This window comes from Podarcis liolepis (assembly GCF_965112155.1).
Source record: "Podarcis liolepis genome assembly, chromosome: 4".
NCBI classification, from domain to species: Eukaryota; Metazoa; Chordata; class Lepidosauria; order Squamata; family Lacertidae; genus Podarcis; species Podarcis liolepis.
This window is the reverse complement of record NC_139558.1, coordinates 34,726,869-34,746,308: the sequence shown is the minus strand read 5'-3', so window position 1 is coordinate 34,746,308 and position 19,440 is coordinate 34,726,869. Positions and strand designations below refer to the sequence as shown.

General features: G+C 43.6%; 1 protein-coding gene across 10 annotated transcripts in view; it reads left to right on the top strand.

Moving 5' to 3' along the window:
- The window catches only part of HERC2 (HECT and RLD domain containing E3 ubiquitin protein ligase 2), a 102,868-nt gene extending 89,994 nt beyond the window's left edge, over nt 1–12,874 (top strand). For all 10 annotated transcript variants that reach the window (XM_083500681.1, XM_083500678.1, XM_083500676.1 and 7 more), the window contains 9 exons: nt 700–897; nt 1,751–1,834; nt 5,324–5,465; nt 6,694–6,888; nt 6,986–7,098; nt 8,387–8,577; nt 9,134–9,239; nt 11,095–11,307; nt 12,057–12,874. In XM_083500681.1, coding sequence (XP_083356807.1) covers nt 700–897; nt 1,751–1,834; nt 5,324–5,465; nt 6,694–6,888; nt 6,986–7,098; nt 8,387–8,577; nt 9,134–9,239; nt 11,095–11,307; nt 12,057–12,329 — 1,515 coding nt within the window. In that variant the 3' untranslated portion in view covers nt 12,330–12,874. The remainder of the gene's footprint in view (nt 1–699; nt 898–1,750; nt 1,835–5,323; nt 5,466–6,693; nt 6,889–6,985; nt 7,099–8,386; nt 8,578–9,133; nt 9,240–11,094; nt 11,308–12,056) is intronic.
- The last annotated feature ends 6,566 nt before the right edge of the window (nt 12,875–19,440 follow it).

Genomic DNA, 19,440 nt, shown 5'->3' with positions numbered 1-19,440 from the left:
CTGGCTTTGTGGTGACTTCACTGAGGGGCAAGTGAAGCTGAGGGTAAATGAACTAGTTAAGAATTTTGGAGACATTGGTGAAAAACCACTGAAAGGCTGTGCATGGGTTGTGGTTTTTTTACATTGCAATAATAGGTACAGTGAATAGCTTGGGGTCTGCTGTGTCTTTCCTGTGGCCCCTCTTGTGACTTTTATACCTGTTCACGCTGTAAAGCCATGGAAACTTCCTGAAAACTTGCATAAATCAAATGTGAGCTTTTGTCAATCTAAACTGCTTTGCAATGACTAATATGATGGGAGGAGCAACATCCGTGCCCTTGGATAGCAAGAAATTAGAAAGGTGCCAGAAGGATGTTTAAGTTTTACTACAAGAGCCATGATATCGATGAAATATGGGATGGATATTGTGAGGGAGAGCAGAAGGATTGTTTTTTGGTTTTTTAAAACATGCTGTGTATTATGCAATGTAGTCGTAATTTCGCCAACATTTATAGGATACCTTTTCTGGCCCGTAACAGTATTCAAAAATTTCTTCTTGGCTATGCCATGTATAAACCTTTGGAGATAACAAATCTCAAGCAAAGGCAGTATCTGGATATTCAGTGGATAGGCTAGCAAAATGGACTGTGCCTGATACTATCTCATTTAGCGTATGACTTATTCAGTGCTCATTAAACCCTAACAATGTGCTTGTTCCAGGTTCCTATGGAGTACAACCATCTACAGGAAATTCCTATAATTGCTTTAAGAAACAGATTGCTGCTCCTTCACCACATCTCCGAACTCTTTTGTCCTTGCATTCCCATGTTTGATCTCGAGGGACGCCTTGATGAAACCGGCCAGGGTCCTTCCGTGGGCTTTGATACGTTACGTGGAATTTTGATCTCTCAAGGAAAGGTATCTATCCCAACATCAGCTTCTCCACTAAAAATGACCTTCTAAGAAAAATATGTCACAGTAATGACATGCAAATGGTGCCCTAAGTTCTCTTCAGGTCTTCTGTACAGACCCTTCAGATCTTCTGTATGAACTTCACGGGTGCAGACGCAGGGAATCTAATGACGAAGTTTTCCCCTGTTGCGTTTCTGTCCATATCTGCTTAACAGCATTTCACATTTTTACCAGAAAGCGGACTGCATCTTTTCCTCCTGAGCGAGTCAGACGCTAAGGGGAAATTTACATCTTCAAAATGTGATTTCCATTGCTTTGCTTACTTACTTATGGTACATGAAATCAAAATTGTAACGGTTGAGGTATCTTGTGGGTGTTCGTGTCCGGAGTCCTGAGACAGGGTGCCTGTAAGGATTCTGAGAAATGAAGTGTTGTTCACATGCTGCTCCTTTTTGTTTTGTTTTCCACTCTCACACGTTGGCTGTTTAGAGAGGGAACCCTTGTCGTTATATCTTTTGTCACCGAGTTCCTATCTGCTTGCTCCTTGTTTTTTCCTGACACATGGGGACAAGGACATTGGGACAGTCATTTGTGGCTGCACAGTTTGGGATGAGGGCAGTTGTATGGAGCTTCCAATTGAACAATGGGAGTTTTTTAAAACAAACAAACAAACAAACAAACAAACAAACAAACAAACACGTTGCTACCTCTTTTGCCAACATAATGTTTAAGGTGCTTGATAATGGCTGTGGACCGATCCCAGCGCAAGGAGGTTTCAGTAGCAATGCCAATCCCACCTGGTAAACATAACTCAAGAGTAGGATTGCATTCTCAACACCTTATTTTCCCCTTTTTCTAGGAGGCGGCTTTCAGAAAGGTTGTGCAAGCAACTATGGTGAGAGATCGCCAACATGGGCCTGTGGTAGAACTCAACAGAATTCAGGTCAGAATGCTGTGCCCTCTGAGTGCCTTGAATAGGAATCTGTTGTTGCGCGAAAACTTTGCCCAGCTTTCCAGGGCTTTGTGCTCAGGCAAAAGGCATGGTAGTTGTCATCATAACTGGTTAGAAAAAAGATGGCCCAAGAAGTTATTAGCATTACAAGTGCTCAGTTGGGGTGGGGGGGGGATGAGCACTTGTAATGCTAATAACTTTATGTGCTGCTCTTTTCTAACAAATTATGATGACAGCAGCCACGTTATGGTCCTTTGGAAAAGCTCCAAGTTGTATATTAAAAAATGTTTTGGAGGCAATAAGATACCTACGCAGATGTGATTCCAGCTCCATTTATGCGTGATAAAGGACTGAAATTGTGGCTACCTGATGCCCCATAAATAGGGTTTTATGTACATATACGGCCTGAACTTAATTCATTTTGTTAAAATATTCTCATCTGCTGTTCATTGTACAACAGGCCCAGAGTGGGGTACACAAAGCATTATGAAATAAAACACCTATCGTAAAATCCCAACAAATATATTCTCAGCCTTAACCAGCCGGTAAATGGCTGGGCCAACAAAGGCTTTGTCAGCTGGTGAAACTGAGAAAAGTGAAGCCCATCTTTATCAGTGATGCACCTCAATGGTTGTGAATGGTAAAGATTGTACAGATCAGGCTTTCTAAAGTTAGGTTGTGTGCCTGGGTATCTTCTCAGAAGTGATGTTCAACAGACATGCGGCACCAAGCAGGCTGTGGCAGGTGAATGCAGACCTGATCTTTCACCAAATATATTTCAGTGTTTGTGAGATGGAACCTTTTCTTCCAAGCCTAATTATGACCTTTGAAAATGTCCCCCCTGCATGACTACTAGGCTTTTAAGAAAAACTTCCATAGTGCCAATAGGAATTTTTTCAATGACTAATGGTTGTATAGGTGTTAGTGTGTGTGTGTGTGTGTGTGTGTGTGTGTGTGTGTGTGTGTGTGTGTGTTACAGCTGGGGAAGGTTATCCCTCCCCAGTGCATCAATTAGATTTGTTTGGAGGAAAACTATGTGCTCCCCCAAAGAGAGCCAGTGTGGTGTAGTGGTTAAGAGCGGTAGACTCGTAATCTGTCTCCGCTCCTCCACATGCAGCTGCTGGGTGACCTTGGGCTAGTCACGCTTCTCTGAAGTCTCTCAGCCCCACTCACCTCACAGAGAATGTTAACCACTTTGAGACTTTGAGACTTCTTAGGGTTTTGATAAAGCGAGATATCAAATCCAAACGCTTCTCTTTTTCTTATTTGTTATACTGGGAGAGGTGAATGTGAGGAAGAGTGATAGAGAATGGAATGGATTGATGGGGTTGTAAGAGAGGGGTGGGATGGCTGTGTCCCCTACCACCATTGGCATGCTGCCCCCACAACAGATTTCTTCTGAGGGAATGCAGCCTTTTTTTGTGGGGGTGGGAGTGGGGAAGAGTCCCAACCCTGACTTATAAAGTACTTAACGCTTTGAGTTAACATGCTGAAGAGAGTGCTTCTTAACCAATATCCAGTGAATGGCTTGGATCCTAAAATATAAGTGAACAAGGGCAAGTCGATGTAACAAAAGCTTGCCATTCCTTCCTCTCCCATGCAGCCATTTAGCTCCCTGAGTTAACTTCTAGAGGTGCGGGGGATGAGGGTATCCTGGAAAATATGCAGTTGGGTAGACAATAACAATCATAATTTTATTATTCATACCCCACCCATCTGGCTGGGTTTCTCCAGCCACTCTAGGGGCGGCTTACAGAATATGTTCACAACACATGATGAGGTAGATCAAGAGCGAGTTGCCCCAAAATCTCATGGGGCTCCTCCCAATTTTAAATGGTTCCTCCCTCTGCCAGCAACCTCTAAAATCTCACAGCAGGGAGGAGCAAATGGACAAACTTTTCTTCCATGAATTTTCTACTGCCCGTGTAATATTCTTTACTTATTTGTGAAGTTCATTTGTCGTGTTGGTTTTTAGTGTGCTTGTTCTTTTTTTTTTTTTGAAAGAAAGGAAAGCTAACCTGAAAAGAACTAGGGAAGCCATCAAATGGCCACTCCTGTACTCTGTGTGTAGCTTTTTTTTGTTAAAGCCCTGGAGTAGGATATGATATAAAAAGTGTGCTTTCTCTCATCTTTGTACCTTTTATTCCCACATGATCTTGGGCTGCCTTTGCTTACATAGCTCGGGAGAACTTCAAATTGCCTTGAGTACTCTTAAGGCCCAGGAAACAAACATTTGGGCATCACATGGGGTCACATTGAGGAGGATGTGGGTTAGGAGAAGAACTTCCAGTGACGCGGGAAAGCTGAATGCCAAGCCTCAGGCCAAATGTGCCTTTTCAAAAGAAATTTCTTCAAAGGCTGAATATGAAGTATTGTTTTACTACACTGACTAAAACATAGAAAGGAAGCTTGGCTTGCTTTTGTGATAGTGTGGAGCATATTGCCAGGTCTACCTGAATGACAGAGTAGTCAGACTGCCTGCCTGCCTGCCTTTGTGGCATAGGGAGGGGTGGGAGGACTGAATTTGTGGCAAGGGTATGGTGGGAAATGCTATAAATTTCGCGTATGCTGTTAAGTGTAGAGGAATATTTTAACACCAACACTGCGTTGGGATTTGGTCTGTCGTAAAGTTTTAACATTGCAATAGCCTTACTGTGGTTTTCAAAGAGAGGTCTAAGATACGAGATGGAAAAAGCTTTTTGCCATAGGAAAACGTGAATGTTCTAAGGAACTGCAGAACACTAAAGATCTCTACCTCTGTCTGTATCCCTCTACAGCCGTACCTTGGTTTTCAAACAGCTTAGTTCTCGAACGTTTTGACTCCTTAATGCCACAAACCTGAAAGTGACTGTTCCGGTTTGCGAACGATTTCTGGAAGCCGAACGTCCGACGGGGCTTCTGCGACTTCCGATTGGCTGCAGGAGCTAATCAGAAGCCACGCTTTGGTTTTTGAACATTTTTGGAAGTTGAACGGACTTCCGGAACGGATTCCGTTCGACTTCCAAGGTACCACTGTATAAGTATTGTTGACTCTATTCAGAAGTGATACTCCTGAATCTCAGGCAGAGTGTTCAATCCATCTCTGGAGTCATCTTTCTTAACTGGGAATGCTGAATCTGGGGCCCAAATAACTGTGGAACATTTATTACGGAAAAACAGTTCAGGGGAAGCTGCAGGATTAAAAAGCAACTCTTGTGCTCTCCTAAAAGAAGTTATAGGGGTCGTCACTCCATCATTTCACTACCTCTTTTTGGTCACAATTTCCTCTATGTAGGTGCTGAGCTCTTTTTAATTTTTTTTCATAACATGTATGCTTTCAAAAATTCCTTCTGAAATAAAGTCACTCCTTTGAGATGCACGCACACACACAGTTTCCACATTACTACAAGTATCCCAGTACTGTTCATTAAGCATTAAGTGTTTGGTCTGTGAAATTTGAATTCTGTGATTAAGGTGTGCTTTCTTTCTTTTTACTTTCAGGTAAAGCGTTCCAGAAGTAAAGGAGGATTGGCTGGCCCAGATGGCACAAAATCTGTTTTTGGACAGATGTGTGCTAAAATGAGCTCCTTCAGCCCAGACAGTCTTCTCCTACCTCATCGTGTTTGGAAAGTCAAATTTGTGGGTAAGTATTCCCCCCCCCTAATATGTCTTAACTTGTCCAGCATCCCCCCCCCCCCGCTTTTCTTCAATAGTGTGTTTTGCAGTAGAAGAGAAAAGTAGAAACATAAGAAATGCATGAACAAGCCACCCCTGGCAATTGTACTAAAATTTTGTAAACTAGTTATCAATCAAAATGATTCCATACTTGTCATATTCAAATAGAAAGCCATGCCAGCTAAACAATAGTTGTAGAAATCAGACTCGCAGCGCAAATGTACAGTGCCTTATGAATTGTATTTCACTTTTCGCTAACAGTGGGAAAAATGAATTTCAGATTAAATCTGAAATTAATTTAATTTAGGGCCGAACTTGGATTCTTATAGCCATGGTGAAATCAATTATTCATATTGGAAAGTTTTCCTTTGGTATTTTATTTAATATGTTGATCTGGTTCATGCAATGCAGAAAGCTGCATGAAAGTGCAAACTCTTGGAGAGGAGCTTGCAACTGCTTTGCTCCCAAACCCCCTAACCTGCCCTTCTTTCTGCAACCCTATGTTTAGCTAAACCAAGGTTTGGCATAGCATGTTGTCCCAACCATCGTGGATAAGCCTTTTCCTCATTAACTGTGGGCTATACCCAAGGCTTGTTCATAGTTACAGCTTGTTGTTGTTTTGTTTTATGGGAAGCTGTTTGCTAATTAAATAAATAATAACCCCTATTTGGGGACTTCCCTGACTTTTCTGGCCCACATAGGACCAGTCTGGATAGTTGGCTTTGGGGAAGATTTGACGTTTTCTCCCCCCAAGCAGTTTTTGATCTGGGTTTCCAATGAAATGAGGCTGCATTTTAAGTAGTATTTTAATCTTGTTTTTAAGTTGTATTTTAACCAATTGTTTTTATACCTGATGTTAGCCGCCCTGAGCCTGGTCTTGGCCGGGGAGGGCGGGGTATAAATAAAATAAAATAAATAAATAAAATAACAAAAAACAAATACTTCTGCAACATATGAGTCCTGGTAGGACTAATGCATTCCTATGGCCAATAAATTCTTTGAAATATGCGACCTGTTCTGTCCCTGGAGATTGGAAGTGAGGCCACAACAAACAAAAAAACAACACATTTGGGAATTATTCATTTGCACTGCATGTAATCCCCAGCTGCAACCTGACATAGTGGCTCTCAGATTAATTTATCCTTAACAGTGAAGTTTATGCCGTTTCCTCCCTCTTCTTCTTTTTTTTGCCTTAGGTGAATCTGTAGATGATTGCGGTGGAGGCTACAGTGAATCAATAGCAGAAATGTGCGAGGAACTTCAGAACGGGCTGACGCCACTTCTGATTGTGACTCCGAACGGACGGGATGAATCGGGAGCAAACAGAGATTGCTTTCTCTTAAACCCTGCAGCAAAGTCTTTGTTGCACATGAACATGTTTCGTTTCCTGGGTAATTGCCACATCGACATTGCCACATCTTTAAAGTCTGTGCAAAGCTTTCGTTGAATAACACATACAAACTTCTCTCTTTGTCTTAAAAAAAATAGGGGTTTTGCTGGGGATTGCCATTCGGACCGGGAGTCCTCTGAGCCTCAACCTTGCAGAACCTGTGTGGAAACAGTTGGCAGGAATGAACTTAACCATCGCTGATCTCAGTGAGGCAAGCATAAGCTTATGTTCATCCGTGTAAATATTAGTGAAATGTAAGACCTTTGCTTGGTCTGGTTATTACTACAGCTAGAGGGCCATATTTATTGCCAGAAGCCTACTCTGTATTTGAATGGGTAAGATCCTGCTTTCCAGCTGTGATAAGAGATGGGGTAGGGAAAGAGGGAGGGAGCGACAGGTGAGTGAGTGAGTGTGAGCCAGTGGCACACCCCACCTTAAAACACGTTGACAAGTTAATGCCTGACTAGTGTGTAATTGCAGTTCACATTTGTGGATCTTGGTTACCCTTAGTCTGTAACCTAATACAGCTGAGTGGTGTGTGGGTGTGTGTGAATAAATTTCTGCTCTGCCACAGGTCAGCCCTCAGTTAAACTGAATTTAACTTAATCCAGACTTGAATGTTTCTGCTGGTGGTTCTGCCACTGGTGGCTTTCTGGGTGGAGAAGATGGTAGCTGCACACCAACTTTTGTAACACAAAATGGCTGCCATGGAGAATGTAGGATTGCACAAAAATGGACAGGACCACCCCAACAACTTTATGCTTACTGTGGGAAGTCAGTTATGCTCTGTTGTACTGATTATGGAGATATCTCTCTATCTCTCTCTCTCTCTCTCTCTCACACACCCACACACCCACACCCACACACACCCACACCCACACACACCCTTGCTGCTGCTGCTGCTGCTGCTGCTGCTGCTGCTGTCGTCTTAACGACAACAGGAAGCATTCCTTAGTAACGGGAAATATATACAAGGTGTCCATGCCACTCCCATTTCACAGATCTAAAGGCTAGCTTTTTTTTTTTTTTTGGAAGAAAATAAAATTCAGAATCTGGGGTGCCCTTCCAGGGGCAGTATGTGGTGCTTGGCAACCCTTGCTGAACACCCACCCACTGTGTCTTCTGGATATCATTTAGAAAATAAGTTCCTTACGAAATAATTTCTTTTTGGAGATTTTCTATTTTGCTCATCTCTCTCCTATGTGTATTTTCATTCTCCTGTTATACTTAACAATTGCTAGAGCCCAGAATAGCTCTCCTATAATCTTCTGTACTTCAGTGACTGTGTGCCAACACTTACCGCGTAGGAATCTTCAGGTGACTCGCAAAAACAGGGCTTTATAACATCTCTGGCTGGTTTTAAGAAATAATTTTCCACTATCTCCTGCGATTCTGCAAGCGTGCAGGCTTGCTTACAGAACCATGAAGAGCCCATGTTGGATTTAGAAGTATTTTGTGGGAAAGGCTTTACGTGGGTTTGTTTGTTTTTCGTTTGAAAGGTTGATAAGGATTTCATTCCTGGGCTTATGTACATCCGAGACAATGAAGCTACTTCCGAAGAATTTGAAGCCATGAGCCTGCCTTTCACAGTGCCAAATGCGAGCGGTCAAGACATTCAGCTTAGTTCCAAATACGCCCATATTACACTGGATAATCGTGCGGAGTATGTGAGGCTGGCGATAAACTATAGGTTTGTGGAACACTACTATTCTCCTGCTTTCCTCCCGCGATCATTTGCATTTCCCCTAGAGCCCTGATCATGGGTTATCATGGGGGAAGTCTGTAGCTCAGTGGCAAAGCCTCGTGTCTTGCATGCAAAGAGGCAGAGATTCAGTCCCTGCCATCTCCCTGTGGCGCTGAGACACTCCTGCCTGGAATCATGGAGAACTGCTGTCAATCAGTGTAAATAACGCTCACCTAGGTGGACCATTGATGTGACCCAGAGTTTCTCAAACTTGGGTCTCCAGCTACAGTTCCCAACATCCCTGACCACTTGTTCTGCTAGCTAGGGATGTTGGGAGTTGTAGTCCCAAAACAGCTGGAGACCCAGGTTTGGGAAACCTTGACCTGATATATAAGGCACCTTCCTATGTTCCTAAAAGCTCTCGGGATCATAGACCAGTTTATTATGAGTACTTGCTCCAGAATTCTTTTAAGCCTCTTTTCATTCCTCCTATAGATCCATATAATTAACAAGCTTATCAGTGACTATCCCTTTCACTCATAAAATGTGTGTATTTTGGCAGACTTCATGAATTCGATGAGCAAGTTGCGGCAGTTCGGGAAGGGATGGCCCGTGTTGTTCCTGTTCCTCTTCTTTCCCTTTTCACAGGGTATGAGCTGGAAACAATGGTATGTATGTGCAGCCATCACTACTTCGGGGCAACTTAGTAAAAAAGCGAAAGGCAAAAGCCCAGGCCAAATATTAGTACAGGAGACTCCCTGTTTACACGGGGTTTACATTCTGGCCTTCGTACAAAGGTGAAATCTGTGTAAATGGGGAACACCTTCTGTACCTCTCACGTAGAGTTCTTCCTCAGAGCCCAAACGGTACATCGTCTTTGGGCTCTGAGGAAGGTCTCCTTATGGACTGGAGGCGTAGCGGGGCTTTGTTGAGGCTCTTCAAATCTCCCCTCCACACTTCCAGCCTTCTGGTGCAGCACATGACTTGAGCGCACGTAAATTGGTGGCGGGGCTGCCTATATGTGCATAGGCGGTTTTAGGGCAGCACAACTAGTTCAGCTGCAGGGGGCGGCACAACAGCGCTGGCGGAGCAGAGCGTGAGAGACGGGGGGAGGGGGCAGAATTTAACGGTGCACAGGGTGCCAATGAAATTTGAGAACCCAAAGTATGTGAATCGGGACATTTCCTTGAACTTGTTATGTAGCAAAAGAGTTGCAGTAGGTTATGCCTTGTTATTGGCCAAAGGTTAAGATTACTCTGACTTACACAATTGCCCCACCGGCATGTGCTACAAGGGTTGCTTTGTGTACTTTTTTTTTTAAAAAAAGCATGGATTAAACTTTGGGCCAAGTCATTGGCTTGCAGTCTTAGCGGCTGCTATATAATGAAGAGTGGGGGAGAATTGGCCCAAGTCATCTGTTACTTCTGTTGGGAACAGTGAATTCCTTTTTGCTCCTTTCGGTTTGTAGGCCATCCTCAAAGGTGGGGTATGCTTATGGCTGTAAAGCCAGGCTCTCCTCTGCAGTGCTAATATGGCTACTGTGTAATACAGCTTTGCAGATACGTTTAAAAATGGCAACAACATATAGCTCTAAATATGCACTAGCTTGAACATACTTGCACACACAGGTGAGGTGAGGAACTAAAACTGAGGACCTGGTAGGACTAACGGCAGCAAACCACTCCACGTTTTTCAATTCCTGGGCTCTAAAAATGGAATATGACATTCCAGCTTCAGGAAAAAATGCAAAATGTGAAGAGTAAAATTGAGTTAGGCTAGATGCTACTTTGAACTCTGATCCCACATATTTTCACATGCAGTATTAAGAATATGCATTCTCTGTTCAGTGGTCCTAAAAATCCATGTTTACCTTTAATATTACAGGATTTCAGGAAATAGTGGCGCACTTTTTTAAAATAGAAGACTCTCTTGTTTTTGCTATATTTTGAGCGATTACAAATTAAGAAACTTTTTTTGAAAAAATCACAAATACAGACACCCCCCAATTCACACAGGGGTGTCAGTGAAATCGTGTACATTTGAGCCACCATTGGAAAAGCCTGCAAACACCTTGTTCTGTCCCTGCTCCATTCCACTCCTTTTTGTGATGTTTCCTGGACGCTTGTGGGTTCAGTGTGATGTGTAAATGTGCGTACACAATTTGAATGCTTAGACACATTAAAAAATACAATATAAATGCATTGGTTATTTAATGCATTCGTTGAAAAAGAATTCTTCCTCTACCGAGGGTTTGTAGACATGGCTCCAAATTTTGGGGACTGGGGGAATTTCATATACACAACATTATCACTCATACTCACCTGATCTTAATGCATCACTGCAGACTAATCATTGTTGTCAGTTGCTAAAAGCTCTCCATTTCTTAATGTGCTTTAAAACACAGTTGTGATGATGCGTAATAGTAAGCAGTAATGTTCTCACCGGGAAAAAACCAACATGAGCACACACTCATTTATGATAGATTCCCTTGGCATTATTCTGTTCTCTGCTTTCCCCCCGCAGGTCTGTGGAAGTCCAGATATCCCTCTTCATCTTCTGAAATCTGTGGCCACATATAAAGGGATCGAGCCCACCGCTTCTCTTATACAGTGGTTCTGGGAGGTGATGGAGTCCTTTTCCAACACAGAACGCTCTCTCTTTCTGCGCTTTGTGTGGGGCAGGACCAGGCTACCTCGAACAATTGCAGATTTCAGAGGCAGGGACTTTGTCATCCAGGTATGACATGGAGAGTTCCAGATGGATTGTGGACTGCAATGAGCGCTAATGAAATTCCAGCCTGTACCATTTTTATTTATTTTTTTGATTACCATTGCTCCTTTTTCTCTTGGATTCTGCATGTACTGTATGAAATCCTTGTGTGTGCATGGTGCTCTACAAGAAAAGAGCAGGCAACTCTTAACCTCCAGAATTGCCTGGAAATTTTGTACTTTTAGAGATTTTCTTGCTACAGTTGCAGTTTGCCCTTTCCTCTATAACTGCTGTTTAAATTTAGCCTGAATGCACTAGCTGGCTCCAAACTTACTGTACAATGCATTGTTTGTGATTACAGCATTAACAGACATTTCTTGATCTTATGATTTTTCTACTGAATAGGTGACTTGTGTTTCCACTGGCAACAGTTGCCTACTTTGAGGTGAACTTAAAAAGTTAAATATTTTTCGTGAAGGATTATTATTTTTTCATATTAATGGCTTAAGTCAGCCAATGACAAGGAGAGAGAGAGAGAAAAAAGGATGGCAAGATAGCGCAGGCCGAAAAAGTTCGGTTTTTAAAACAATGTTTAAGAAGGCGTGTGATGTACATAATAAGGAAGTGAAAATACAAATTGTAAGGGGGTTGCTTTTCTTGGCGAGAGGGAGAGGGGAAAAACACCCAAGTGTGTTCATATGATTTGCTGCAAAGGTGCTGTTTGTGGTGGCTGATTCAGCAAAACTGACATTTCCATTTCTCTTTTGACCTGACAGGTTCTCGATAAATACAATCCTCCAGACCACTTCCTCCCAGAGTCTTATACGTGCTTCTTTCTGCTGAAGCTGCCTAGGTATTCTTGCAAACAGGTGCTGGAAGAGAAACTGAAATACGCCATCCATTTCTGTAAATCTATAGACACTGACGACTATGCCCGAATAGCGCTGACAGGAGAGCCGACCGCTGACGATAGTAGCGATGACTCGGACAACGAGGATGCAGACTCTTTTGCTTCGGATTCAACACAGGACTACCTGACAGGCCACTGAGCAGGGGGAATGCTCCTTGCCAGAGCTTGATGTTACGAGCACTGAGGCCAAAGCGCCACAACACGTAGCATTGAGCGGCGGGCCATCGTAGTGAAGAGAGCAAAGAGGCATATAATAACCAGAGAACTACTAATTATTAACTGAACACAGGGAGCTTGCGTTACTCATTGTAGGAATGATGGCTGATAAATGAAGTAACTTCCTTTTAGAGTAAATGGGTGCTGTGAACGGGCACTGAACTGTCTATTTTGATAGCTGAAGGGTCCCCTTCTCTCCCCCCCCCCTTTATGCTGCACTGCAGGTAGAACTTTGTGTTTACTGATGTGTTGTAAATGTTTATAAAATATTACTAGAGTAGAATTCCAAAAAAATTGAAAAAATTTAAATTGTGGGTGCAATAGGTTTTTTTTCTTCCAAATTAAGTGTTGTGTTCTCTGCATCTTCTTGACTGTATATTGGAACTACTGTGCAATGACTGAATAGTATTATAAATATTTCAATTAACTTTACTAGTTGTTTTGTTTATTAAAAGAAACTTTTTGGAACACTCCGTTATCAGTATTCCTTACGTTCACAAACTCAACGTCTCATTAACCTCACTCCACTTTTCAGTGTCTATATTTTAGCTTCTAAATATATACATAAATATATATATAATGTATCTTGGACTGATAACTTTCTGTGCACTCCAGAATTCTTAACATGGGAAATTTACTGTACATAATTGTGCAATGTATATGCAAAAATTATAATTTCCCGCTGAATAAAACATCTGTCACAAACAGTTTAGTAGGGCTTTTTAATGTGAGAAACCTTCCACGGGATTTTGAGGTACCTAAAGATGGCTTCTAAAGAATCACTAGGTGCCTACATGAGACAAGTCAGATTGCTCAGCTAAAACTTAAAAGAATGAGACAAATCCAAGCTTATTCTTGAGGTTAGCTCCCAGACTAAAAGGTTGTGGTAGGCTTAGCTGTGAACTGGTGAGCTCCCATTCCCCAATTGTTTTTACTGCTTCTAAAACAGAGTTTTTAAGGGAGCACTGTTTGGGAAAAATTGCTATTAAAATTTCTTATCCCTACGGCTACTACTTTGTACTTCCCAGATAGTACAAGTGTCTGGATTAATCTTTCACCAAGGTTTATTCAGCTAAATTTGAGGCGATTGTGCTCCTAAGCTATGATTTTGCGTGTTTCTTTTTAAGTCTTGCACATCAGTCACATAGCAAAATCAAATCATCTACTTACTCCATGTTTTAAGTTTTTCTTTTTGGTTTTTTAAGGAACTGTAATTTGGCCATTATCAGTGATTTGCCTAGAGCTGTCAAATGGACACTTAGCTGGTATATAAATCACACTGTTCTGGCTTCATCATCTCAATTGTTTCTGAACCCGTGCTTTCACTAACAATTTCTCTTAATTTTCTGTAGTTCAGGCACAGGAATATTGGACTGCTGTTCTGATGAACTAAACAATTTTTCTTTTTAGACTCTTTGGATAAACAAGCTGTGATTGTTGATCAGGTGTCTGATCTCTATAGTAGAATATATTCTATTGTACTCTATAGTATTATGGGAATGGTAGGTTTGCGGAATGTAGGTTACTATGTTTTCATACTCAGAGTAGACCCACTGAATGAAAGGGCATGGCTTATTAAGGTCTATTCATTTGAATTGGCCTACGCTGAGTATAACTTAGTTGGATACAACCCATGGTAGTCTTGCATATTTTTTTCCAATTAACTCTGAAAGTGTTGACAAAAGGGTATTATAAAATGTATTACAGTGGTGCCTCGCAAGACGAAATTAATTCGTTCCGCAAGTTGTTTTTTCTTGCGAGTTTTTCGTCTTGCGATGCACGGTTTCCCATAGGAATGCATTGAAAATCAATTAATGCGTTCCTAGGGAAACCGCCTTCAGACCAGGTCCGGGGACAGTCTGTCCCCCGACCTCTTCTGAAGGCTGGGGGGGGGGGGAACAAGGGCTTTTCTTCCCACCCCCAGCCTTCAGAAAGCTGTTCTGAAGGCTGGTGGTGGGAAGAAAAGCCCTTCTTCCCACCTCCCGCCCCGCAAGCTCCGGGGACAGGAGGGCTTTGCTGCCGACGTCCAGCATTTTAAAAGCCCCTGCTGTCCCGGGGCGATTTTAAAATGCGGGCGGGAGCAGAGAATCAGCCCCCTGCGACCCTCCCCCGGCTGGAGAGGTGACACGCGCCTATGGCAGGAGCCTCCATAGGCGCGGGTCACCTCTCCAGCTGGGAGAGCGCGCGGGGGGCTAAAGCAGCCCCCTGCGACCCTCCCCCGGCTGGAGAGGTGACACGCGCCTATGGCAGGAGCCTCCATAGGCGCGCGTCACCTCTCCAGCTGGGAGAGCGCGCGCGGGGCTAAAGCAGCCCCCTGCGACCCTCCCCCGGCTAGAGAGGTGACGCGCGCCTATGGCAGGAGCCTCCATAGGCGCGCGTCACCTCTCCAGCTGGGAGAGCGCGCGGGGGGCTAAAGCAGCCCCCTGCGACCCTCCCCCGGCTGGAGAGGTGACGCGCGCCTATGGCAGGAGCCTCCATAGGCGCGGGTCACCTCTCCAGCTGGGAGAGCGCGCGGGGGGCTAAAGCAGCCCCCCGTGACCCTCCCCCGGCTGGAGAGGTGACGCGCGCCTATGGAGGCTCCTGCCCCGCTCGGGATGGCAGTCCCGGGACGGCAGACAGCTCTGCGCCGCCATCCCGAGCGGGGCGGGACTTAGCGCCCCGCTCGGGATGGTGGCGCAGATCTGCCTGCAGTCCCGGGACTGCAGGCAGCTTTGCGCGGCCATCTGGAGCGGGGCGGGCTTCGCCCCCGGCTCCCGATGGCCGTGCAGAGCCCGCGCTGATCCCGGCACGGCAGACAGCTCTCCGCCGCCATCCCGAGCGGGGCGGGACTTCTCTGCTGTCCCGGGGAGATTTTAAAATGCTGGGGGTCGGCAGCGAACGCTTCGCTCCCGCCCGCCAGCATTTTAAGATCGCCCCGGGCAGCGGAGAAGTCTCCACTGTCCTGGGAAGGCAGGCGGGGGGCAGCAAAGACTTTTGCCCCCCGCCGGCCTTCAGAAGAGGTCCAGGACCTCTTCTGAAGGCCGGCTGTGGGCGAAAGTCTTTGCTCCCAACCGCCAGCAATTTCAAACAGGTCCCCGGAGATTTCCCTATGGGCTTTCGTCTTGTGAAGCAAGCCCATAGGGAAATTCGTCTTGCGAAGCGCCTCCGAAACAGAAAACCCTTTCGTCTTGCGGGTTTTCCGTCTTGCGAGGCATTCGTCTTGCGGGGTACCACTGTATATCTTATCCTTCCAGAGGAAGCCCGGGTGGCAAGCACACATGTAATAAAAACATAATCAAAACGTTTAAAACGTTTAAAACCACCTGAAAACAATGAAATGCATAAGACATTTAGTCAAAGTGAATTCTTGTGTTGCAATTGTAGCATGTGCTAAAGATAAAATAATTTTTTTAAAAAACTGGCTCCCACGGCTTCAAAAAATTATATATACACAAAGCAGTGCATCTGCCATCTGTCAAAGTCGTGATTTGTAATTTTTTTTTATATCAAAGACAACCTCAAAGAAATATGCTGTCAGGTCAGTTAGAACTCAGCATTGCTGGAAAATAAAAAGGATCCCTTGATTATTTGAAAAGTGGAACAGTGTTTTAATCTTGGTGAGAGTTCTTCTTTTTTATTGTTAAAATTTGCCTTATCTGAAAACAAACAGCCTTATCGTACCCCAGAAGGCTAATCCTTAATTAGGGTTCATTGACAAAGTTCTGCTTTAATAATTCTTGCCTTGTTCACTTCTGGTACATTGCAATGAGCTTCCTAAGAGCTCCTTTAAAGCTTGCTAATCAGTGCCTATCATTTGACTTGTCACTGTGTTGGATTATTTTGCAAGAAGGGGTGCCATTATTTTGAGGCAAAACTGGAAGCCATGCAGTAAGATTTTCCTTAACCATCTTAGATTATCACATACTTCTCTCTCTCTCTCTCTCTCTCTCTCTCTCTCTCTCTCTCTCTCACACACACACACACACACACACACACACACACACACACATTTTGATATTGGGCCAAGCAATTTGAGGCCCCTGCATTCACTATAAGGGCAAATTCCTCTGGCTTGTCAAATGCATTAACTTAAAACAAAAAAAACAGAACAATGCCTGTTCAGTTTCAGCCTTGCAAAGGAAACTTCCGGGTCTTAAATTGTGGAAGACTTAGTTGAAAATTCAAAGTGGCACAGAAGGGAAAGAGATGACCATTTTGGTAGCATCTGGATCTGCTGCAGACATAGCTATTGGAAGAAGTGTTGCTAATATCAGTCATAATACCACTTCCTGACGGATTAGTCCAAAGACGGTGTGCTTTGAAGAGTGTCTGGCTGGGAAGCTCGTAAACTGGGCATTGTGGGCAAAGCTACCCTGTGTGTCTGCAACGTCTGGTAATGGAAATGTAATCCCAATGAAAGCAGGAGACAACTTTTAGATAGCATGACTAGTAGCTATTTGTAGGCCTACTTTTCATTATTTGTCTCATTTCTTCTTTAAAGCTATTTAAGTGAGTAAACATCACTTAAGCAGGGCTGGGGAGCCTGTGGCTCTAGATCCTGGACTCACAACTCCCATCAGGCCCAGATAGCATGATCAATGGTTGGGGATGATGGGAGTTGTAATCTAGCAACCACCCCTTCCCAAACCTCATTTCAGAGTGATCATAGAATTGTACAAATTCCGTGAACTCAATGTGTGTTGTAATGTGCTTCCTTTATCTTGTCTTGAATTTCCTGTCACTTCATGAGGAGACCTTTGAATGCTGTATTATTATTATTATTATTATTACAGTGGTACCTTGGGTTACAGACGCTTCAGGTTACAGACTCCACTAACCCAGAAATAGTACCTCAGGTTAAGAACTTTACCTCAGGATGAGAACAGAAATCGTGCGGCGGCAGCAGGAGGCCCCATTAGCTAAAGTGGTACCTCAGGTTAAGAACAGTTTGAGGTTAAGAACAGACCTCCAGAACGAATTAAGTTCTTAACCTGAGGTACCACTGTATTATTATTGCAAGATAATCTTTATTAGTTTTGCAAATTTCATACTACACATACATATTACATTACATTACATTTTACATTTATACTTGCTCCTAGGAGCTGACTTCCCTCCTTCCTTCTTCTGACTTCTTTATATCGCCTCTGATGCTGTATTATTATTGTGATTATTACTGTTTTTGTATATGGCACAATGATCCATGAAAGGAGGTACCTTTTAATATTGCTATTTACTTATTTCTTGCATTTATATGCCTGCTTTTTCGCCAGAGAGCTCAAGGCGGCATACATGGTTCTTCGCCTCATTTAATTCCCAAAATAATGCTGTGAAGTAGGTTGGTGGCCCAAAGTCACCAAGTGAGCTTCAAAGCTGAGTGGGGATTTGAGTCCTAGTCTTCCAGGTCCTAGTCTGACACTTTTAACCACTACACAACACTGGTGGCTAATGGAGTTCAGTTAGACAGAGAACTGAAACAGGACCATGTAGCCATCTTCTTGTTGCAATGTTTGAACTAGGCGAATGCATCCCATCTGCATGCAGAGTTCAGGTAGGTGTTTTTCCACCCCAGAGTTTCTGGTGACCACCTAGTGGAGTAGAGGAGGGAGTTTGCAAGTTGGAAGAGACAGGCCTGGGCTTTAGTTGCAGGCTATAGCTTAAGTGTGAAATGTTTCAGGCAGAAAATACTAGCAAGGGTAGTGAGAGACCAGGCTCTGGATATTTCTTATACCTGATCTGGCTACACCTGAAACGGCATGCCCCTATTCTGTTCCTGAAGATACCTAAGCACACACATTCATAGGCAGCTCTCATAAAGTCTATCCATAACTAACTGGAGTAAGTTATAAGCTAAGCCCTATTCCTTCTATATTTGAGAATACTGATGTGTAGGAAGATGTATCACCTTTCTGTCCAAATTTTGTTATATGTCCAAATAATTCCATTTTGTATGAGATTTTCTTTAAGGTTGGCAGACGCAATGTGGGCCCATGGTTTCCCCAAGGTCACTCCCATGGGAAACTTTCAGGGCTTAGCAGCTGCATTATTCACTTTCTGCCACTTTGGTCTTATTTCTAGTCCGTTGACTGTAATAAATTGACCATGACGACTTCCTGCATATAAAGAAGCCTTATGCACAGAAATTTTTCCTGGTAGTTATAGGGACCAGCTACTGCCTCTAACATAACTGCCTAGGGGACATGGGGGCTTTGACCCCCACAATAAAAAAATTGAGGTGGCTGTCCCCCCCCAAGTTTAAGGGTATTCCCATTCAAATGGCGTGTGTTCACTGCATCATGTGATTGATTATGTGGGGCGGGGCTTACCTGGGCCCCCACAATATTTTATTCAGGTGGGCACCCCTGGCCTCTAACTAGCCTAGACTGTTTAATTTCCTAAGACAAGCAAAGAGCCATGCCTGCCACTTATTAGAAAAATGACAAACTCACACCTCCGGCCATGAAAATACTTTAATCCGACTGCCAACCATTGATGCGTGCTTTGATGAGACTGTCCTATGAAGTTGTTCTCATACACATGCATATTCAGTAATAATAATTATTAATTTTCTGGAAGGATGTAAACATGATGGGGACTGTAGGTTTCTCTGCTTCTCTCCTCCCTTCTTATCCTTTCTGCTTCAAGGCACAGAACTCAAAAGTCCCTTAGGAATGCAGACAAAGTGTTTTCACTCCACCCCCTGGCATGTTTGCCATAAGGTACAATTGGGACCAGTTCACAGTGAGCCTCGCTCCCTGTTCCCTCCTCTTACGTTTCACCATTTCTGACAGGGCTCAGTCATTCTCTGCTGATCTAGCCCAGGAAGTTTTATCAACCATCCCTCAAGACCAAATAATACACTCTTCTTTGGGAAATTATCCTCACAGCTTGTCCTGATTTAAGAACCAAGCACAGACCTTAGAACTGTCCCAGGTGAAAAAAATTACAGGAGAATTAAGTACACTCATACTGGCTCCCTTAATTTACCTCAGGTTTTTGTTCTTACTCAAACAGTTGCTGTCAAAAGAATATTTGCTCAGAACTTCAGTTAAGAT